Source organism: Protopterus annectens, chromosome 3.part0, assembly GCF_019279795.1.
Source record: "Protopterus annectens isolate FY-2018-M chromosome 3.part0, PAN1.0, whole genome shotgun sequence".
NCBI lineage: Eukaryota > Metazoa > Chordata > Ceratodontiformes > Protopteridae > Protopterus > Protopterus annectens.
Window position 1 is genome coordinate 215,184,936 of NC_056731.1, and position 24,826 is coordinate 215,209,761.

The window sequence follows — 24,826 nt, forward strand, 5'->3', positions numbered from 1 at the left end:
CTTCAGACCTTTGGCTCCACAGCTCAGGCTCCTCCCTTTACTCATAATCCCCTCTTAGGAGTAGCATTATCTTAGATCAAGGTTGCTTGTGACCCCCATAAAGATTTAAAACAACAACAATGATACTATCGTAATGCTAACTATACAAAATAAGCACAGAAAATTAGTAAACTGAAGCTAATCTGCTCTGGAGTTAGAGGTAAGACATGGCTCAGGAAGTAGACCATATCTTCGCACAAGGATGTCCATAAACAGGAAGAGGGAAGGAGGGAGGGAAGTTGATGAAGGATGAAAACAGACAACACAGATTTATTATTATGGTAAGTACATAACTTTCATATCTGATGGTGCTTTCTCTGTCTGCTCCTCAATGGAATTGACAGAGTCTCCAGCAATTAACACCTAGGGTGGTCTTATGGAAGGATATTCCAGAGGACAGCAGAACCAAATGCTGCTCTATTCCTGGAAAAGAAGTCTAACTTATAATGAGGATGAAGGTGTGAACATTCGACCATATGACAGCAGCACAAATATCATCAATTAAGACCTTAGAAAATAAGGCTTTAGAAGCAGAAAGAGATCTAGTTGGTAGTCTAGGTAATGACCAACCTCCATCTTTATATACACAAGCGATGCAGTCAGTCAATCATCTAGTTAGAGATACCCTTGAAACATCTTTATCCCTTTGCTGATCTGTCTTCCTGAAAAATTTGGCTTGGTAAGGGTAGAAATGCAATTGTCATATACTTTCCTTTATTTGGAAGAAGACTGGTAAATTATTGCTTAGAAGAATGGCCTTTGCATTGACTTCAGGGAGAAAGTTGGGATTAGTGCGTAACTAAACCCTGTCTTTATGAAAGATAATGTACAGAGGTTTGCAAAACACAGCTTGGAATTCTGACACTCTTCGATCTAAAGTAATAGCTACTAGAAATAGTGTCTTCTATTTTAGAAATTATAAAGCACTAGTTTCAAAAGGTGGCTGAGTTAAGGTTTGGAGTAAAATATCACATCCTATGGTGGAGAAGAATCCTTAACGGGGGTCTGAGAAGGAATGTGCCCCTCAAAAAAGCTTTGAATAACTTAAGGGAAGCCAAAGTGCCATGATTTTGTCCCACATGAAAATGTGAAATGGCAGCTAACTGAACTTTAATAGTAGAATAACTAGTCCCTTCATAAAGAAGCTAGGAAATCCAACATTACTGAAATGGGGGCTGAAAAAGGATCCAGATTCCCCTGAGAGGCCCACATAAAAAAGGCTTTCCACATAACTCTTACAGATTTTCCTGGTGCATGGTCTTTGGGAGGAAGTGAGAATACAAATCACCTCAGAAGAAAGCACAGACTGACTAGCCATCATTGGAAGTACAGAAACATTGTGGCCAACTTGAGGGCTTGAATGACGAGATGAGGCATTCCAGATGGGTGAGACAGAATAGCTCGACTGGGATCCAGCACATAAGGTAGGTGTACCAAATAAGGCTAAAGAAATGAAAACCATACTTGACAAGTCCACAGACAGGAATGAGTATGACAGTGATCTTTCTCTGTAATGCTTTCCCCAGGAATTTTGGTACAGGAGGAAAGGTGTAGGGAAGCCCTGAGAGGCAACTGTGTGTCAGAGCATCCCTTAGTGACTCCTCCTCTGGCGGACCAGAGCAAAGAATTTGCTGCATTTGTAGTTGATGAGAAAGGAAAAGAGGTCTTAGCATGGTTGATCCCACTGACAGAATACTTGGTTTGCTACTGATGAGTTGAGGAAACACTTGTGAGGCAGCATAAAGATCTGCTCAACCTGTCCACCAGTACTTTGAACTTCCTTAGTATGTGCATTGCATCAGAAAGCAAATGGAAGAAATCAACCATTGCCACATACTCATCGATTCTTGTCACAAAGGGGTAGGATCTTGTTCCCCCTTGTTTGCTGATGTACCAGACTATCAACATATTGTCTGTCTGGATTGAGATCATCCCTAGAAGGAAGACATCCAGAAAGGCCTGCTACAATAGGACTGCCCTCATCTTTAAGACAATGATGTGGAGAGTGATCTCAGATGGGGACCACATACCTTGGACCATTCTTCCCATGTAATCCTTCCCAACCCTAGTTGTGAAGCAACATGGTCAATGCGGCTTTGGATGGTGGAAAAAGAAACAGGCATCCCACAGAAACTTCTACAGACTGAATCCATCACTTTATGTGAATCTTGCAAAATGTTGGTCAAACAAATTCAGAAACTCATGGGTTGACTGCCAGTGTCCACTAAAGACCCCTCATTTAATATCTTCCCAATGGAATTAAGGTGATGGAAGAAGCCACTGATCCTACCAGTTAGAAAACCAGCCTGGAAGGAAGTGTTTGAATGGAAAGCAGCTGTAGGGCCTGACTGGGTAGAGTGGATAATCTGGTTGCTGGCAATATCACTATCAGAGAAACTGTATCCAAGTGGACTCCTATGAACTCTAATGTCTGCATTGGAAAAAAATGTACCTTGTCTTATTCACTGTGATTCCCAAATCAGAGCATAGCTTGTGTAGGCAATTCCTGGTTCAAATTAGTAGAAACCTGGTCGAAGCAGTGAGGAGCCAGTCATTTAGCTATGAAAATACTCAGAACCCCTGCAATTCTGACATGAGCTGCAACCACTGCCATGTACTTGCTGAACATCCCAGGGGCTGTGGTAAGATCGAAGGGCAGGGCTCCAAACTGATCGTGACTGGCTCCTAGCCAGAAGCAAAGATACTTTCTGGAGCACCTGTCCATTTTGACGTGATAGTACAGATCCTGAAGTTCTGTAGAGCACATCCAATTGTTCTTCCTCAACAAGGGGAGGATAGATTGCACTGTGACCATCCACAGTTTCATGTGTTTGATGTACTGGTTTAGATGACTGAGGTCTGGAATTGGCCTAAGGACCTCCTCTGCTTTGGCACCAAAAAAAAATCTTGAGTAAGTTCCGAATCCTTGCTGGTCTGGTGGGACCTCTTGGATGTCTTGCTTGTCAAGCAGCTTTTTTATTTCTATGGCTGATGCTTCTCTTTGAGACGATGGAACATTGGAACGTTTCTTGTTTAATAGAGGTGGACAAAGAAAATGAATGTGGAAGTCACTAGTAATAATTGTCTGCAACAGGATATTTGTGGTCATGGATGTCCAGACGTTTGAGTGCAGAGATAAGTACCCCCCCCCCCCGACTGCTTCCAGAGCACAGCAGTCAGGAAACAGTTCAGGAGTGCTGAAAAGCCCTCTCAGAAAACGGACCCAAGCCTTGTTTCTACTGGCCTTGTCTGCCATGTGGGCAACGTCCACCTCTAGTATTCTCCTTCTAGATTTGGAGGGATCATTATCCAGAAGTATCTTAGGAAAACTTCTGGGATTTCCTGAACCACAGTTTATTACCCCCTTTCTGGTTTCTAAAGAAGGTCCTCTTGGGGGAGTAGAAAACCATATGCCTATGGCAGAAAGGGTTTTCCTGTCTTGTTCACTTCTGGAGAGTGTGTTTTTGCCCTTGGGTCCTAACAGAGTCGACCAGTCAAAGGGGGCATTTATAAAGGATGTGTTAAAAATCTCCTCAAAAATCATACAAGTGCATCCAGACATGCCTCCTTCTGGTTAAGTAGGAACCTACTGCATTTGAAACACCTTCTGTAGCATTAGATGTCAGATGAATGTAGGCATTTGATAGGGACCATAAGATGGCCAGTTAAAAGTCCGATGACATCCTGTCCTCTGCAGACATGGACACTAAGAGAGATTTGTAAAGCTCTTTAGTCAAACCTCTGTGAAATCTAGTCACATGCACCAAGTAATTTAGCAACCTCAAGGTCAAGGTAGGTGAAGTGTAAATTCATTTCACAAAGCTATCCAAAGCCCTATATTCTCTGATAGGCGGTTTGGAGCATACACGCTCTGTACCCTTTCAAATAAATCCTGCTGTGGGATACCAGTGCAGTTGCTTATGTGTGCTTCATAAAAGTAATTTTGACTGTTCCTTCTAGTTTCTCTGGTACAGCAGAAAATCTCAGGTTTTCTCTGCATGCTCTGTCCTTTAACACTGCCAATTTTTGCAACAGCTCTTCTTAAGAAGTCTCATACTCACAGGGTTGCCACCTGTTTTTTTTTTTTTTTTTCTGGACTATCTGGAAATCATATCAATTCTCCAGTAGTTCATGAAACACTATACAAACTCCAGTATTCTGTTTCTAAAAAGGAAACAGACTATTGGAGTTTGTTAAATAGGGTTACCACCTGTCCCTCTTTGCAAGGGACAGTCCTTCTTTGGGCAGCTGTGTCTTGCAAAAAAAACCCTAAAAAACAGTAAATGTCCTGAGGTTTTAGGACAAAAATAATTCCTAAGTTTTCTTTAATAGTAGCACAAAACAGTTATTTTGTATCTGAAACAGCTAAATGTTATATGGAATAGCATAAGCAACCCAAATACTACAAGAATAAGCTTTTATTTTGGTAAAAAAGTGAAGTTCTGTACTTTGCACTGTCCGTAGGTATGTTCTGTACTGCAAATTCTCACCTTTCTACAAAAAAAATGTCCCCTTTAGGCATTTGTAAAGGTGGCAATGCTATTGTTAAATTGGCTGATTTACTATGCTTATTTACAGAAAAACATAGTAAATCGGCTGAAAGCAGGTATCAGGAACAGAAAAAGAGGGCGTTCCCCCATCAGCTGATGTGAAAGTGATGTCACAAAATGAGTGGGGCATGGACAGGAGAAGGGTGGGAATGGGCGGGGTTATGGGTGATACAAGGTGTGTGGTCTTACACCATTTTAGCAACAACGAAAGGTGGCAAACCTACATACTCAAGCCAGCCTTTTCTTCATTTCAACCTCGGGTTTTTGCACTTTCAGTTCATCTGAATAGCTGTTTAAAACGTCTTCCATTTTTTCCAGCCTTTTGTTATTAGAGTTGATGCAATGTTTCATTTATTGCAATCAGCTCTGAATATATTTGATATATTTTTTCTTCTAAATTACTGGAAGCCATTACTTGTACCAAAGCTGAAGTATGATGAACCTCTTTCTGCTGAACAGCTGCAGGATTAATTTCAATCATTGTTTTCTCTTAACCTTTTCTAGATAATTTTCTTTCAATATAAGTTTCTTCTTTGTTGGCATCCAGGTAGCATACTTACTTGCCACTAAATGAATTTTACTCAAGCTGGCAGAATTACAGGCTCTTACTTCTTATGGTTGCCACCCGTCTTGTTGTCAGCGGGACACTCATGGGTTGAGCTTTCTCATCCCGCTTCCCGCATTCACCAACAGTGGGACTTTAAAATTGCCATCGCCGTGGAAAAGCCGAAAATACTTCCGTTTTTTCCACGGCAATGCAGCTACGTCACCAACCCGGACCTGCAGTTAGAGGGATTCCATGCTAGGTCCGGGTGGTGTAATTTAAACTGTAATTGGCTAAAGGGATTGGAGGGGGTGGGGATTTATCTAGAAGAGCCCAATAAAGGTCGCAGCTCTAGACCAGTTTGTTTTAGTGCTCTACAGCTGCGAAGGGAATTAGGGACAAAGATCTGAAAATTCTACCAGCCAACCAAGAAGCCAGCCAGCCAGCCTGCAAGTGAGCCTGCTAGCCAGCCCAGCCAACTAGCCATTCCAGCAGGAAGGAAGCAAGCTAGCCCAGCAAAAACTGTGATACTGGTAAGTACATAACATAGTATTTTGTGGCTTTAGTTATTTAAAATGGGAATATCGTGCTTTATTTAAGTTTTTAATGTTTAGAGGTAGATGGGGATGTAGTATGCAGTATTTACACCTATGCAGTGGTTATTTTCAGATTTTTCAGTAGTAGTTTAAAATGGGAATATATTGTGGTTTAATTTTTTAATGTTTAGAGGCAGATGGGGGTGCAGTATGCATTATTTAAATCTGTGCAGTGGTTATTTTGAGATTTTTGAGTAGTAGTTTTTAAAGGTATAAAACCTGTATGTATATGTAATTGTTATTGTTCTTGGGTGTATGATTTGGAAGCATTACCTTTAAAAGGCTGAACTGTGTGTATAGAAGTTGTTTATTTCTGGGGGGGGCAGTGAAATATAAATTTAGTCTGACGTATTTCTATTGTCGTAGCTTTTTCTGGGTATTTTCTGTTTGCAGATAGAAAATGTTCGAGCATAGTTTGCACTTTTTTGTGTGGAAATGTGTACAATTTAATGCTGTTTCCAGGAAGTTAGGATATACTGTTTGGATAATTTTTCCTGTTAGTTCTTGCAAGTCAATGTGTATGTGGTACAAGTCTACCTTTTGAGGGGGAATGTCAACAGTTAATGTAGTGTATTTATTATTCTAGTAGGTACATGTTGCCAACTAGCTGAAGCTGTTTCAAGATTGTTTTCATTTATAATTGTAAATGTGTGCATCTAATTTTTTATGCATTCTTAATAAGGTTAAAATGTCCTGCTTTGCTTGTAATGTCAATGCTTTGACTTGGGCCTGTTTATTGCATCGCTGTGCTGGGTAAATTACTCTTAATTGCTATGTTTTGAGGTAAAAGGAGCCCATGGAGTCTGCTGTACATTGTAGTTTATTTTACTTCTCTTGCAAAAAGTATTTTTAAAAGTTAAAATGTTTACAGACTTTATTCCTGTTTATTTTTTTTTTGTGGATGCATGCTCAGAAGTTAATGCAGTGTACTTGAGATTGTGCTAGACCATGTCGTTGTTGCAGGGTAGTTTGTTTTTATAAGTAGCAAAGTTTGCATTTTGTGTTTTAGTGGTGTCTTCAATAAACTTACAATGTACTGTTTTCATTATAATCTGATTATGACCATTGCTGCTGTAGGGCATGTTCATTAATAGATCATTAAGCTGTGTAAATTAGTGCCATACATTTCTTTTAACTGCTGTGGTCAAAAGCTAAATCAGGTCTATGGTATCCACTGTGCATTCTCATTCATTTTAGTGTTTTTTTTGGTTCAGTGACTGTGGTTAACTTTTTTTCTTGCGGGGTGGGGTGAGGTGGGCATGTTCGGTGGTAAAAATAATGCATTTCATTTTCTACAAGCTGTGTTAGTTTTCAATGGCCAAAATGCCCCCTACATTACCTCATTTACTATTTGACCTTTTTCAAACTATTTGTAATAACTCTTTTCTGCTCCATTCCTCAGTTCTTTCGCATGCCAATGTTTTTAGAGCCAGTTCTTTTGAGTGCCAATGCTTTTCAAGAGCCACTGTTTTTCAAGCCATTTTTTTCGCATGCCAATGTTTTTCAAGCCAGTTCTTTCAAGTGTCAATGTTTTTCAAGCCAGTTCTTTCAAGTGCCAATGTTTTTCAAGCCAGTTCTTTAAAGTGCCAATGTTTTTTTAAGCCAGTTCTTTTGTGTGCCAATGTTTTTCGAGCCAGTTCATTTGTGTGACAATGTTTTTCGAGCCAGTTCATTTATGTGCCAATGTTTTTGAGCCAGTTCTTTTGTGTGCCAATGTTTTTCGAGCCAGTTCATTTGTGTGACAATGTTTTTCGAGCCAGTTCATTTGTGCCAATGTTTTTGAGCCAGTTCTTTTGTGTGCCAATGTTTTTCGAGCCAGTTCTTTTGTGTGCCAATGTTTTCGAGCTAGTTCATTTGTGTGCCAATGTTTTTCAAGCCAGTTCATTTGTGTGCCAATGTTTTTCGAGCCAGTTCTTTTGCGCCACTGTTTTTTGAGCCAGTTCTCTTGCGTGCCACTGTTTTTCGAACAAGTTCTTTTGCATGCCACTGTTTTTCGAGCCAGTCCTTTCGTGTGCCAATGTTTTTTGCGCTAGTTCATTTGTGCCTACAGCAGTATGTTACTGCACCCTATTAACACAGTTTTGGTAAATATGTTGCATATCAGGTAAGTACAGATTCAAGCATGAAGAGAGCAGCAGCTTCATCGCAGTCAACCAGCAGCAAAAGAATGTGCAAGTGGCAGGATGTTTGGAAAACAGAATTCGACTGGATCGAGAGATGCAGTGATGTCAAAACGTTCTGCAGGTACTGCAAGAGAGAATTTCTAGTGACCCACGGTGGAAGAAACAATGTCACACAACATGAGGCAACTGAACAACATAAGACTTCAAACTAAATCCACTCACCTGATGACAAAGTGGGCAAGGAACGCAAACCTTGAGGGACCAGAACCTAGGATCATTGCAGCAGAAGCCTCTGAGGTGTTCCATGCTGTTAAGCACAATATTTCCTATAACAGCTTGGACTGTGCAGTAAAGTTGGCCAGCCAGTTGTACAGTGACTCTGACACTGCAAAGAAACTATCTTGTGGAAGAACCAAGGCTGAAGCCATAGTTGAAAATGTTTTGGGACCACACTCATTGGAATGCCTCCTGCATGACCTTCAAAAACCAGGCACTTCATTTGCAATTTCATCAGATGCTTCCAATAAGGGGAACATAAAATTACTTCTACTTGTTGTGAGGTATTCTTCTAAAGAAGAAGGGGTGGTGAATGGCCTTTTGGACTTCTATGAAGACCCTGATGAATCTGCACAGGCTATTTCACAGCAAATTTCCAACATTAATGAAAGGCACTCCTTGCCCTGGAACAGCATTTCAGCTTATGGGGCTGATAACGCCAGTATGAACTATGGGAAGAAATCTGGTGTGTATACCAGATTAAAAGAAAAGTGCCCATCTCTCCAGAAGGCTAACTGTGTTGCCCACATCATTCACAATGCAGCCAAAAAAGCTGCAGCACAACTACCATACGACGTGGAAGTATTTGTAATGAGACTTTTCAGCCACTTCTCAGGTTCTGCCACAAGGACTAGAGACATGAAAGACTTCTTTGAGTTTTGTGGTATGGAATTTGAGAGCCTGTTAAGACATGTGCCAACAAGGTGGCTGTCACTACTCCCAGCCATTGAAAGAGTAGTGAAAAATCTCCCAGTGCTCCAGTCCTATTTCCATGGCAGTACTTTTCAGCTAATGAACATGGTAAGAACGAATTGCCTATGCTGCCCCAGTACTATTTGCACTTTCTCTGTGCTGTTCTTGTTGATTTTAATGAACATATAAGTACATTAGAAAAATCAGCACTTACTACCATGGAAAATTTTTGTGTAATGGTCTCTCTGAAGCAAAAACTGCAGGCAAGAGCTGAAGGTGATTTCTTTGGAGGGAAACTTAGGGCACTTATGAGCACATTAGATAGCACTTCTGCTAACAAACTGAAAAGAGACTTCATTGTGTTCTTGGAGACAGCAGTGAAATACCTGGAACAGTGGTTTGATTATACTGAAAGCAACTACTTGTTTACACTATCTAAATTATCTCTAAATGAGCCCTTTGCTTTCAGTGACTTACTTAATGTGACCACTGCACTGAGTCTGCAGGATGTAGATGAAGATTATCTTTTTAGGGACTATTTGGCAATTAGGCCCTTTCTGGAACAGTTATGTAACACAAGCTTGACCCCAGGAGAGAAGTGGCTGAAGCTTTTCAAAGAAGGGCCTGAAGTGACTACACTATATCCGATAATTGCTAGGGTTTTATCTATACCAACCTCAAACGCATTTGCAGAAAGAGTTTTTCATTTGGTGAAAGGTAAATGGACAGATGTGCAAAACCAATGTAGTGTGAACTTATTAAAAGCTGAACTAATGATGACTGTAAATTACCGGATGAAATGTTGTGACTTTTATTCAAATCCAAAAACAATGAGGAATCACGGAAAAACGGAGATTCAAGCGTCACTTAGCACAATTTATTAAGTATATAAAACAAAACACGAACAGTGGACATGAACGCTATTACACTAAACACCCAGCGTTTTCGTCTCTTTAATACAGACTTCATCAGATGGCCAGTGTAATTAAAACTACAGGGTTTATATACTTGAACTCATCAATTAACATACCTTAATTTTATTAGTTAATACCTAATTAGGACATGTCCACTGTTCGTGTTTTGTTTTATATACTTAATAAATTGTGCTAAGTGACGCTTGAATCTCCGTTTTTCCATGATTCCTCATTGTTTTTGTATTTACAAGTTTATTGCGGATTTCCACTTTCCTACTTTTATTCAAATATTATTTCAAATCGGGCCCTTCTTCAAGCCATAAAATCAAATTCAAAATACACTTTTAATAAAAAGTGATTTAGTGTACTAGTGTGCAGTATAAAGTATTAGGGTGCAGTTTGTAATTTTGTGTTCTTTGTTTAGCGTTAATTTGCTAGTGTGCAGTATGTAGTACTAGGGTACAGTATGTAGTTTTGTGTTTTATCTTTGCTTTAGCTTTAATTGATGATAAAAAGTCTTAGGGCGGCCACGGTGGTGCAGTGGTTAGCATTGCTGCCTCACAGCAAGAGGTTCTCCGGTTCAATCCTCGGCTGGGGTGCCTTCTGTGCGGAGTCTGCATGTCCTCCCTGTGGTCGCGTGGGTTTCCTCCGGGTGCTCCGGTTTCCTCCCACATCCCAAAGACATGCTGCAGGTGGATTGGACACTCTAAATTGGCCCTAGGTGTGCGTGTGAGTGTGCCTTCTGTGGAAGGTTGGGCGCCGGGCTGGCAACTCGACACCGTAAAACTCCACTGCCATTCAATGTGCGGACAAGGTGATCCGCTGTGGCGACCCCTAACCGGGAAAAAGCCGAAAGAAGAAGAAGAAGAAGATGATAAAAAGTCTTAATTTTATACTTGGCTTGTATGATGTATGTAGATTTTTTTAAGTTTTCTTTCTGAATAGTCATGGTTGGTTTATGAATTTTTTTAACTTTTTAAATAAACAAGTGTCTGTTTAATGAGTAGTGTGTTTTTTATTCCTTTAAAGTTTATTTACTGTTACAACTGAGTAATGTGTGTTTTTGCAGTAATAGTTCACTTCATTTAAATGGTTTGAGTTTTCAGTATGCTGTAATGTCACAATGTTGTATCCTTAACTGTAATACTGCATCTCCTTTAACACCTCTGGTGATGGCGTAGTGGGGGTGTGGCCAGTGTCATATTGAACACACCCCTATCCTATTGGCCACACCCCCAGGTCCCACTTTAGCCTTGTTAAAAGGTGGCAACCCTATTATTTCTCAGTTTCTTTTTTCACAATGGGAGAGCTAAAATTAAGCTTATCAGGGTATAGCCATCTGGGAAGTTCTAACAGGTGTTATTCTTGCAATACCGGATGAGCACATCTTAGGGAAATCACAACAAGAAATGGACACCATATAAAATTCTCACACATACATAAATATGCACAAATACAAACACACCCTATGCAAAGTTATGTTAATATTTAATGGACTGCAGACACATATACCCTACATAAAATTCTGTTTATATTTAATGGACTGCAGACACACACACCCTACACAATATTATTTTTAACTGACTGTCTCAGGAATACCTACAATAGCAACATACCTGTGAGACGACTGTATTTTATTTTGCATTAGTTGCGTTACTAAAATGTCACACTTACAAAAATCTTTTTCATTTGCATTTCTGCTAGTAAAAGCCTGTTTGAAGGTTATGTCTGTAACTTTTTAAAACAAAATGTTTACAATAAGAAGGGTGAATTTTTGTTAAAATAGTCTGAGAAGCAGGATATTTTTCCACCAATATTATAGCCTTTTGAACCTTATTTAAGAAACAGTTGTTGCTATGCTAGTAGCACTCTGGGAGGGGAAAAGACTTTGCAGTGTACACATTCATTAACACCCTGTTCTTCACGTTGCAGTCACACATCTTGATGGCAAACAGCTGACATACAACAATCTTACCAATTTTCAGAATGTAAATCTAAAATCACTTTAATTAAACAGGATCAATTATATAAAGATAACATTCTTCAAAAAAGGAACAGAAAGAAACTTAGAATGGACTAAGAGACAAAATATAATGTATGAAAGACAGAAAGAAATGAACAGTCATTTTCAAAACATTAATTTAATATAAACATACCTTCTGAGCAACTAGTTTTGCAACCACATCTCGAGCATGAACATCTATGGTACATATTGTCATGATTTTCTGACGGTCACCTGGTGTGAGCTCTCCAAGTAGCAAATTAATGAGGGCATTTAGCTGAGTAATCTAAGAAAACAGTGCAACCAGTGAGAAGACTGACAAAAAGAAGTAAAACTCAGTATACTCTCCTAAGAAAAACACTATACTTTAAGGAAACTTAACTTTGTTCATCACTGTCAAACCATTGTTTGAAATAAAACTATACAACAGTTGCTACCACAGCAACAAGACTCAGACTCATACTCAGAACGAATGGGATTTGCCAGACTCATACTCAGAAAGAATGGGCTTTGCCAGCTCTGTGGGGTAAGCAATAAAGTTCGGACTATGCCACAGGCGAACCAAGTTCAATTAGCACCTCAGTGAGGACAAGAGTGAGTGGCTGCTGTCAGCTCGCTGCATCCAGGGGAAATAGAGGTGCCTCTGGCTCATCACTCAAGTGACACTTAGCAGAAGCACTAGGGTTTTCACCTACTGGAGTTTCAAGCTTGTCAAGCACCCTGCTACCATAGTGCATTTGCACTATGCAGCTGAAAGGAAACTGGCATGTGCAGACATATTTCCACTTGGAATGCAGTAATTGCAAGCTCAGAGAAACAGCTGAAAGGAGACTGGATGCCCCTAAAGGGAGAGAATAGGCTACTCCTGAGGACCAGCAAGCTGGCCCACTCCCTACATCCCAACTGTCATGAGGGAATGGAGAGAAGACTGGGGTTCCTCAGCAAAAATGAATGGGCTATAGGGCTCTTGCCTAAACCAGAACACCCTGTTCCCATTCACTCCGAACAAAAGGGTCAATATATTTTATCTTATTTTACATTACTTGTGTTTGGTTAATCAGGTAAGTGAACTAGTCCAAAGACCCTTTTCAGTCATTGCTTTGGTCACTAGGACAAAAACAATTGCAAACAAAGAATAGATTACATACAAAAAATATTATATAAGGTGCAGTACAAACAGCAACAGATAGCTGTACCACTATTACATTATTAGGATGAAATACAAACTGTAAAATAAAATTTAAACATTAAGTATACCTATGTTCCAACACAAAGCAGCAGGAAAAACTTTAGTACAGCTATTACTAAGTAAATATAAAGTGACTTGCAACTGGGTGAAGACAGGCAAGGTTTCTGGGGGATGCAAAAGAAAAAAAATATGGGTTTGCAAAGCATGGCTCTACAATGTTAATATATGGGAATACAATGGAATGGAGCAGTTTGGTCAGATGTAAGACAGTTATGAAAGCACTGGACAGTAAAACAGGGCAGTCATCCAGAACTACGCTGCTGAGTTGCAATTACCAGAAAGACTCACTAAGCACCTTAGTACATTGTTTGCATACACTGGGTGTCTGGAGTATAACACGGCTCAGGAAACAGTGTAATATGTAGTTCTGAGGCTAGTGAGGAGGTCTGATGTAGTAATGGGAAATTGATCACTGCTGAAAGACCCAAGAGCACAGTTCCCTGATCACTGCTGAAAGACCCAAGAACTCAGTTCCCATTTGGGCTGACTGAGCACTGATCGCATCTGCGATGATAGAACAGAGAGAACTGATCTCCACTAGGATAGGGGAGAATGTAGTGTGGCTATCATGGTGGTTCTCTAAAGTGGTTCCAAATGAAAGCAGGCTGAGGAGAATGAATGCAGTTGCTGAAGGGTTGAGGCTACACCAGTTTTTTGACATCTTACACTGGCCCTTCTACTAAGAGGAAGGCCTACAGATCAAACACTTCCACTTGCTAAATATACTTAAAAGTACTCTGGATACATTCAGTGTAGCAGAGATATGAAAAGACTGGGACTGGATGAGATCTTTCTATGGATTTGTAATTCTCCATGACACGTCTTATGCCTGTTAGAAGTGAGGAGTAAGAGGCTTAGTGCCAAGTGAAGAGAGTTTATAAATCACAAGTTCAAGTCACAGTAGTACTGGTAATATTTCTGGGTGTTTGTCATTTGATCAACAGAACTTCTATTCAGTGCTGAATAAACTAACATAAATGAGCAAAACAACTCTCTCAGACAGTGGAGTTTTCCCTTTTCTTCATTTTGTGCAACCTTGGAGTAGGTATACTTAAGTTCAGGGCGAGTAGGAAGGCAGTGGTGCTTGCCTCTTGGAAAAAAATTTACCTCTGAGATTTGGCAAAAGTAGTTTCACTCATTTTTGTTTGTTCATTCAACACTCAAAGGTGGTGCTAATTGATCAACATGTATCCATACTTCTGTGGTAATTTATATTATACAGGATAAACAAAATGCAAAAATGACTAGATTACACATGCAACAGCAACCCAAACTTTCTGATCTGCATTCTGATAGATGTCCCAAGTTTTTATTATTTTGCCAAGAGCCATGGGAAATGGAAAACCATGACATCACATTGTTTGTCTTGCATGCAAAAACCTGCTGCCTTTCAAATAACGTCACCTTACTTGTCAAGTGCTATAGATGTGCTGTAGCCTGAATAACTACATCATCTCTTTAGGAGGTCCACTAGAGGAAGACAAGGCACTTGTGTGGCACTAAACTCAAGACAAGTACATGAGTTTTTGTATATAACAAAAAAAAAGAGAGACTGGCCTCAGGGTAGTTCTGGAAGTATCTGATAAAAGAAGGTTACAAAATTGATACTTAGACACATACATCATGCATCGGAGAAAAAGTGTCCTATAAATGTATTTATTTATTTTATTTTACATTTGGTTACTTGGGAAAGTCTGACTTGACACAACTCCTCTTTCAGTGGAGACCCAGGGAAAAATGCTCCACATATAACAAAACACCTATGACAAAGATTAATATAGTACAATGTCACAAGTACAGAAGCATGACACTACATTTTACATCAAGCCAACTTATGGAAAGAAAATGTATTTTTCAGAAAAGTGTAAGTCAGCTGTTATATAAATGTTTTTTCTAAAACCATTAAAGTTCTATTTTCAGTCTCTGACACCTTGTTTCTAAATTTTAAATCTACTGAAACATTCCAAAGTAATTAAGTGCAGTTTACTATGCACGTCAACACACCTGGTCCAATCACATGCAACACAGACCAGTAGCACATCCATATTTTAACTGTAAAATATGTATTATTGGATAAGCCCATGTGTTGGCCTTTTTTAAAGTGCAGAGCTTATAACTACAATAAAGAAAAGCAAAGCACACGGAAAACAAAAAGTGGCAAAGCTGACATTTAAATAAACATGTTGAGAGATGTACCAAATATGACCTAATCTCCTCTCACAACACGCTGAAGAAATACAACTCTGACCCAAACCACCGACTGTGGTACAAATAAATCACAAGTCAAGAAAGTTAAAACTTTTATTTCTTTCTCTTCTCTAGCGCCTCGGTATAACCACCTTCAAAGAGTAACAAACAGTAACAACCAAAAACACACATCTTTATATACGTATTCCACAAATTCACATCAATTATACAATAAATTAATAAAAATTTAAAGCAGACATTTCCAATTTAAATCATTATTAAGGCCATTAGGCACTAATGTCTTGTATTTTAAAATATATATATGCTTTCTTTATACTTCAACTTATGTTTCAATAAATTTTCATCTCCACAGAAACATTTCACTGTCTCCAAAACAGTACCTTTTAATTTAGAAGCATCGCTATCATGTAACATTTTAAAATGCAGGGAAATTGTTTTATCCTCCCTTTTATTCCTAACATCCCTTATGTGTTCCATGAATCTGACACGAAATTCTCTCTTAGTTTCTCCTATATAAAATAAGGCACAAGGGCATCTTAAGGCATAAACAACTCCTTTACTCCTACAAGAATAAACTTCTCTAGGTTCAAATTTCATCCCATTTATACTATAAAAGGCTTTCTCTACCTGTTTACAAACACTGCATTTATTGCAACTTAATGTTCCTTTAAAAATTAAAGAAGTAGGTATAACCACCGCTGGTAAACTAAACTTCCCATGTACCACCATATCCTTCAAATTCCTTCCCCTTTTATAAGAAAATAGGGGTTTAGGTGGTAAAATTCTTGCCAAATACCTATCTCCAATTAAATAATTCCAATAATATTCCACTAAAGTTCTCATTTCCTCACTTTTAATGTTTTAAACAGACACATAATACATACTATCTGTCTTATTCTGAGTAACAAAATTTTCTTTAGTAGGCTTAGGACCCTGGAATGTCCCCATATATGCCCTACTATCAATACTCCCCACACATCCAAATACCTCTTTCCAAACTCTATTCTCAGCCTCTTTCAAAACATCAGGATCGTAACTCCTTCTCACAAACATGTTACTAGTTTGTTTCAATTCCCTCATTAACACATCCTTATCACTACACAATCTAGAAATGCGATGTAACTCCCCGTATGGTAAAGCTTTCAAAACATGTGGAGGATGACAACTAGAAGCATGGAGGTACTGATTCCCATCAGTAAACTTCCTATGAACAGTATGGGAAATATTACCTTCAAGATTTCCCTCCAAAATTAAATCCAAATAAACCACCCTACTTCCTTTCTGTAATCCATCAAACGATAAACCAAACGGGTTATTGTGCATTTCTAACACAAAATGATCCACTTTATCCAAACCTCCATCACATACAAAAATTAAATCATCTATATAACGAAAATAAAAATCCACATGTGACTTCATAAAATTTAACTTAAATAGAAACTGAATTTCAAAAAAGGACATAAAAAGGTTGGCATATATGGGGGCAAACGCTGCCCCCATAGCCGTACCTTGTATTTGTCTAAACAATTCATTATTAAAATGAATAAAAATATTTGTCAAACAAAAATCGACCATTTCCATAACAAAACTAACAACAGGACTATTGCCCAAAAAATAATGGATGGCTCTAAGGCCATCTGCATGTTTAATGGAGGTATATAAACTTTTAACATCTAAAACTAAAAAGAACTTCCTCTCATTCCATTTTAGAGAGGAAATTTTTCTCAACAAATCAGAGCTATCTTGGATGTATGCAGGAGATACTACAACATGAGGCAATAACATTCTGTGTAAAAGTAAGCCCATATTATGTAAAAAATATTTACAAGCAGAAATAATGGGCCTGCCAGGAGGCTCTGTCAAACTTTTTTGAATTTTTGGTAAACAAAAAAAGAAAGCCACTTCACTATTACAATTAACCAACTTATCCTTAACATCCTTTTCAGAAAAAAAGCCCTTCTTAACATATTTATCAAGCTTTTTTTCGTATTCAGTTACAGCTTTCTTATACTCTATAATGCTACATCTCTCATATACTTCAGTGTTATTTAAATGTAACATGCACATATTCAAATACTGAGCTGCATTCATAATGACAATTTTATTCCCTTTATCAGAAGGCTTTATTACTATGTCCTTTCTCTTTTCTAAGGACTTTAGTGCCTTCCATTCCCTTGATGTCAAATTATATTTAATATCTTGTTTATTCAACAACACAGACTCACAAATATTATCCCCCCCAAATCCTACCATAGCCCCAAACTGGGAAATACGTGGATTATCAAAGGGAGGAATAAACTTATTTAACAAAGGAATATATGTCATGTTAATTGCTTTCTCAGCATTACAAATCACAATGCCCCCCATGTCAATATCATGCAAATCTTCAATTACATCTGAACAGGAGAAAAAACTATCGTCAGATTCATTACTATTGAAGTCACCACAAACTTCATCATTCATTAACATAACTTTAGAAAAATAGTTTTTCAAAAAAACTTCTCAAAAAGCTAAACATTTCTTGCCTAACCACATGAGCCCTAGGTAAAACAGTGGGCACAAATTTTAATCCCAAATTTAAAACATCAACTTGTTCCTGTGTTAATTCACAACCAGACAAATTAATAAGCAAGTTTATATCATTACATGACTCACCGTTTAAATTTCTTGTTAGAATAATGTCCCTTGAAAGGTCTCTGTTTATAATCCCCCCTATAGTCATTTCCCCACTCTTCAGATTCTTGTTCGAGATTCCTTGTCCGCTTCTGCCCTTGTTGGTCTTGTCGAAATGATTGAAAATGATTTCCCTGGTTCTGAAAAGTACGGGCATGTTCCACTGGTCTTCCTGGTTGTGGCAGCACCAGAAAATCGTCACTCACATTGGTCTCATAACGACTTTCATCTCCCGAAGACATGAAAGAAGCAGACACAGTCTTTTTAAACCTGCCTTGATGACGTTTCCGATAACCGCTCTTCCGACTGGCTGTATACACAAATGCAAGACCCGCCTCGTACTCATGAATGTCCCTTTGTAACTTAGTCTTTTTCTGCTCTACAAGTTCGGCTTCTAAAGAAATCAAGTTCTTATTGATTCTATCCAAGAAGCTCTTAATGCCTTGAACTCCCAAAGCATTACTAATATTTTGAGATAGAACTGCCAATTCTTGTTTTACTTTTTTATGTTTGACTTGGTCCCTTTTCCACCAAAATGTGCAACCATTCGGTAACACATTTATGAGATGCCTGAAACCAACGTTCTTTAAATTGTTTATCCAACGGGCAGTTTAAATGGAATGGGGTACTAGGGTTTTTAATAAACCTTTAGGGGTAATGTCCAAGTCTATGTACCTCTGCAGACCCAAAATATTGAAATATATTTTGGATTCTTTTTCCAACAACCTTTCATACTTCTCACAAAGGTCCCTCATATCGAAAGGTATACATCTTGTCCTACTGAATTAAAAGGATCGGGCATCCTTTTAGCTCTCTCTTTAACAAAGGTATCAAACAATGGACCCACGGGTACATCAGATAAACGGTTCTCAGGCAACAAACCAGGAATCTGAGAAGAACCATTAAGATATTGTTCCATAGTTCTTTGTGAGCCTGTTTGGGTTCCTACTGAACCATTCACATTCAAAAAGTAACTGGTTCTTCCCGAAAGACACGAGGAATATCTCGGTTGGGGTCAGATGCCATCCCCAAATATACCAAATACGACCTCCTCTCCTCTCACAACACGCTGAAGAAATACAACTCTGACCCAAACCACCGACTGTGGTACAAATAAATCACAAGGCAAGAAAGTTAAAACTTTTATTCCTTCTTTCTCTTCTCTAGCGCCTCAGTATAACCACCTTCAAAGAGTAACAAACAGTAACAACCAAAAACACACATCTTTATATACGTATTCCACAAATTCACATCAATTATACAATAAATTAATAAAAATTTAAAGCAGACATTTCCAATTTAAATCATTATTAAGACCATTAGGCACTAATGTCTTGTATTTTAAAATATATATGCTTTCTTTATACTTCAAGTTATGTTTCAATAAATTTTCATCTCCACAGAAACATTTCACTGTTTCCAAAACAGTACCTTTTAATTTAGAAGCATCACTATCATGTAACATTTTAAAATGCAGGGAAATTGTTTTATCCTCCCTTTTATTCCTAACATCCCTTATATGTTCCATGAATCTGACACAAAATTCTCTCTTAGTTTCTCCTATATAAAATAAGGCACAAGGGCATCTTAAGGCATAAACAACTCCTTTACTCCTACAAGAATAAACTTCTCTAGGTTCAAATTTCGTCCCATTTATACTATAAAAGGCTTTCTCTACCTGTTTACAAACACTGCATTTATTGCAACTTAATGTTCCTTTAAAAATTAAAGAAGTAGGTATAACCACCGCTGGTAAACTAAACTTCCCATGTACCACCATATCCTTCAAATTCCTTCCCCTTTTATAAGAAAATAGGGGTTTAGGTGGTAAAATTCTTGCCAAATACCTATCTCCAATTAAATAATTCCAATAATAATAATAATAATAAACTGGCATGTGCAGACATATTTCCACTTGGAATGCAGTGATTGTAAGCTCAGAGAAATGGCTGAAAGGAGACTGGATGCCCCTAAAGGGAGAGAACAGACTGCTCCTGAGGACCAGCAAGCTGGCCCACTCCCTACATCCCAATTGTCATGAGGGAATGGAGAGAAGACTGGGGTTCCTCAGCAAAAATGAATGGGCTATAGGGCTCTTGCCTAAACCAGAGCAGCCAGTTCCCATTCACTCCGAACAAAAGGGTCAATATATTTTATCTTATTTTACATTACTTGTGTTTGGTTAATCAGGTAAGTGAAGTAGTCCAAAGACCCTTTTCAGTCATTGCTTTGGTCACTAGGACAAAAACAATTGCAAACAAAGAATAGATTACATACAAAAAATATTATATAAGGTGCAGTACAAACAGCAACAGATAGCTGTACCACTATTACATTATTAGGGTGAAATACAAACTGTAAAATAAAATTTAAACATTAAGTATACCTATGTTCCAACACAAAGCAGCAGGAAAAACTTTAGTACAGCTATTACTAAGTAAATATAAAGTGACTTGCAACTGGGTGAAGACAGGAAAGGTTTCTGGGGGATGCAAAAGAAAAAAAAATATGGGTTTGGCAAAGCATGGCTCTACAATGTTAATATATGGGAATACAATGGAATGGAGCAATTTGGTCAGATGTAAGACAGTTATGAAAGCACTGGACAGTAAAACAGGGCAGTCATCCAGAACTACGCTGCTGAGTTGCAATTACCAGAAAGACTCACTAAGCACCTTAGTACATTGTTTGCATACATTGGGTGTCTGGAGTATAACAGGGCTCAGGAAACAGTGTAATATGTAGTTCTGAGGCTAGTGAGGAGGTCTGATGTAGTATGGGAAATTGATCACTGCTGAAAGACCCAAGAGCACAGTTCCCTGATCACTGCTGAAAGACCCAAGAACGCAGTTCCCATTTGGGCTGACTGAGCACTGATCGCATCTGGGATGATAGAACAGAGAGAACTGATCTCCACTAGGATAGGGGAGAATGGAGTGTGGCTTTTAACCCCTAGTGGCTAACATAGATGGTGAATTATCCAGAGAATGGGCAGAGGCTCAGCATCAGTCTTTGATGCATTTTGTTGACTGTCTATCCAGATATTATGATAGAATTATACAAAGTCAACTATTAGATATTCAAACCCTGTGTGGTGAGGTTGAACAATTCAATAAAGAGAGCTTCTACCAACAGAATATTTCTGATCTTGCTAAGGATTTAGCTCTATTGGAACAACAATTAATGAAACGCAAAATCCATAAGTTCAACAGGGATCTTATGGATTATGAGAAAGGCAAACCCTTTGTTAGCCATAAGACAGTTAGATTTAAGGATTACACAAACACTCAGAACACCAGCAGGAAACGACCCAGGTCCATTTTAAGACACAAAAGGGTAACATATGATGTCACTTCTTTGGAGGATACTTCCTCTGCCACTGATGGTGAGGTTCACTCACACCAGGCGTCCCCAGCTGCGAAAAGGAAACAACCACCCCCTTTAGATCTAAGGGCAGGAGGGGGGGGGGGCAGAAAGCACAGATCTAAATTTGGGAACTCCAACTTTACAATGTCTGTTGCAACAGATGGTCAAATAACTGACAATGTTTTCAATATCTCTTCTTTTGATCTTTCTCCTGCACATATAAGGTTATTAAATAAAGGGTTGAATTTTGTTCCCAGTACACCGGTCTCTGAGAATCATTTATTACAGGATGTAAATGATTTTTGTAGATTACTTAACCTCAAGTTATTTTTTGCAGACTCTGATAACACTCAAAGATCAACTGACTTTAGATTTGGGAAATCTGCATTTATTCCGCCCATGAATAAACATGTCTCGATATTCAGAGATTGTGTAATGAAGGATCTATATACTTCTATTCTGTATGAGTCGACACATAATAATCTTACTATAGCCGAAAGGGAGGCTTTGTCTGAACTCAAGGACAATCATGATATAGTCATTACTATGGCCGACAAAGGGGGTGCCATTGTAGTTATGGATCATACAACATATACAGAGGAAGCTTTACGCCAATTATAAGATTCCAGTTTCTATATGGAAATGGGTATTGATCCTACTCCCATTTTTAAGGGGGAAGTGGATTACTTTCTAGATCTAGCAGTAGAGCAAGGCATTATAAGTGAACAGGTAGCTAAACAACTTAAGGTGGATGAACCTATTCCACAATATTTATATTTGCTACCTAAAATACATAAGGATCCCCTTCATCCCCCAGGTAGACCAATTGTGTCAGGTAGAGGGTCTCTAACGGAGCCTTTGTCAGCCTTTCTTACATATCATTTACAACCATTATTGAAACTTATCAGATCTCGTATAAAACATACTACGGAATTTCTTAATATCATTGAAGATTCCCAACTGGAACCGAATTGGTGGCTCTGTACATTGGATGTGGCATCCCTATACACCAGTATTCCTCATGATGTGGGGATTCTTGCTGTTTCATATTGGCTATACAAATCAGACTTATACTCCACAGGCTTCAATAACTTCTTGATAAAATTGACAGAAATTGTGTTACGCAAAAACATCTTCTACTTTAAAGGGAAAGCATATTGGCAAATCATGGGCACGGCTATGGGGGCATCATTTGCTCCCATATATGCAGATCTTTTTATGGGATATTATGAAGCAACAGTCATATATGATGTCCAGCATAACATACATATTCAGGATCTAGATATCTGGCGTAGATATCTAGATGACTGTTGGATGGTGTGGCGTGGAGAATTGGACCAGTTGTCTGAGTTCGTAACATATTTGAATAACAACTCTTTTGGTATTAAATTTACTGCCAACATAGAGTATGACAAGATCGTCTTTTTAGACGTAGTAGTCACCAGACTTTCAGACAACACTTTAGCTACTTCGGTTCATCGCAAATTTCCTGAATATAATACACTATTACATGCTAATAGTTCTCATCATCCGTAATATCCCAAAATCTCAGTTCATGCGGATCAGACGCATTTGTTCCTCTGACCAAGACTATGCTACTTGCCGTCTTGATTTGTCACAAAGATTCATCAATCGTGGTTACGATCAACACAATCTTTCTCATATTATGGATGAAACCAATAAGTTGACACATACAGATTTATTAAAATATAAATCAAAAGATAGGGCATCTTCTGAACAGGTTTTTGACCAATCCTTGAGGTTAGTAACCACCTATGGGACCAACACTGATAAGTTTAGAGATATTATCAACCAACACTGGGACATTTTGTTATCACATGATTTTTTGAATAACATCTTACCCAAACAATGTTCATTTTCTTATCGCAAGGGACGTAACATTAATTCACACCTTACCCACTACAAGAGATACATTACCAATATTCCACATCAAACTACTTTATTTGGGGACACACTAGTGGGCTGTTTCCCATGTGGCCATTGTACTGCTTGCCAACATCTTTCCAAAACAATTGAGTTTACAAGCAAGAATACTTCCCAAGTATTCAACATCAGAATTTTTGCTAACTGCAGTTCAGACTGGGTGGTCTATTTAGCAACGTGCACTTGCTCGGCCTTTTATATTAGCCAGACTTCTAGGCCTGTTAAATTTAGAATAGGGGAGCACATGAGTGCTATTAGGAATAAACGTCTAACTAATGCATTGTACAAACATGTCATTGATCACCCATCTGCTGTATTTAAATTTATTATTATTGATAGGATAACATTACACAGAAATTTTAAAGCAGGTTGGCACAGGAACCTTAACCATATGGAGAACATGTGGATTATCAAATTGGGTGGCCTGTTCATTCCTGGATTAAATGAATCAGAATAATGTAGCACATGACACAGTTCATTTTATTTTTTATATATTTTTTGCCATTTCTTTGTATATTTTTCTGCATCTTGGAAGTGAGTGAATTGTAATACATTTATTTTATACATCCTTTATATTCACAAGCATTCAGCAAGTATCAGTTGCATTTTTATTTATATACATCTTTTGGATATAATACAAACAATTACCTAGTAGAGAATCCATTTCAGTGGTTGTTATATTTTATATTATGATTGTTTCACATACAGCAGTTATTTCATATAATTTTCTAGATATATGCCATCTTATTATGTCATGTATTTGGTGATATGGAGTGTATGTCCCTTTAAGGGTTGGACTATATATATAACACAGGTGGATATGGCGGAGACTTTTTTCAACTAAAAAATTTTTGGTAGCATTGATAAAGGCTGTTTCAAGCCGAAACCGGTTTGCTTTTGGTTTTTGTAATGGCTTACAACCATTACATTTAGATTTTATGTTTGTAAATAAAATACTGTGCAATCTTCTATGTGCAGGTCCAATTTTGTTGCTTCATTGGTTTTTTGGGACCGTGCACGTTGTCTTTCGTGCGTGAACTTTTTGAATGTAATTTGTGTAGTGGCAGCGTCACAAGAAGGTGTTTTAAGGTGAGGTGTAGAATTAGTGCTGGGGCAGGGGCAAGGTTAGAGTTAGCATGTATTGATAGGCAGTACAGGTGGGCAGAGTACACACACACACACACACACACACACACACACACACACACACACACACACACACACACACACAAACACACGCTCACGTATGTACATGTGTATGCATGGATGTGTAGGTAAGTATACATATTTATACAGAAAACAGAAAGTATTGTTCTCAGCACTGCCAAAGAATGTGGCTAAGACATGAACAACGAATAACAGAAGTAGAAGGGCTCAAAACTTCAACTTTAGATAACTAAAATGAACAGAGCAGTAATCCCAAACAAATGTTGATGGATTGGAGGAGCAGTTAATATGTCTGAGTGATCATGTGATGCTCATAAGTCAAACAGGCATTATTTGTGAACCAATGCATGTTTGAGACCTCCCCTTGAACAGTAGTGTAAATGGTAGCCACTGACTGCCATTGGGAGAGGTAAGTTGTTTGTAAGTGGGGGCCAGAGTGAACAAGGGTCAAGTGGCACTATAATACTAATTCTCACTTCCTG

General features: G+C 38.3%; 1 protein-coding gene across 1 annotated transcript in view; it reads right to left on the reverse strand.

The window, feature by feature from the left end:
• DNAH11 (dynein axonemal heavy chain 11) overlaps positions 1-24,826 on the reverse strand; it is a 4,606,558-nt gene that overhangs the window by 3,186,146 nt on the left and 1,395,586 nt on the right. Inside the window, exon 31 of the mRNA XM_044065542.1 lies at positions 11,892-12,023. Within this exon, the coding sequence (XP_043921477.1) occupies positions 11,892-12,023 (132 nt within the window). The remainder of the gene's footprint in view (positions 1-11,891; positions 12,024-24,826) is intronic.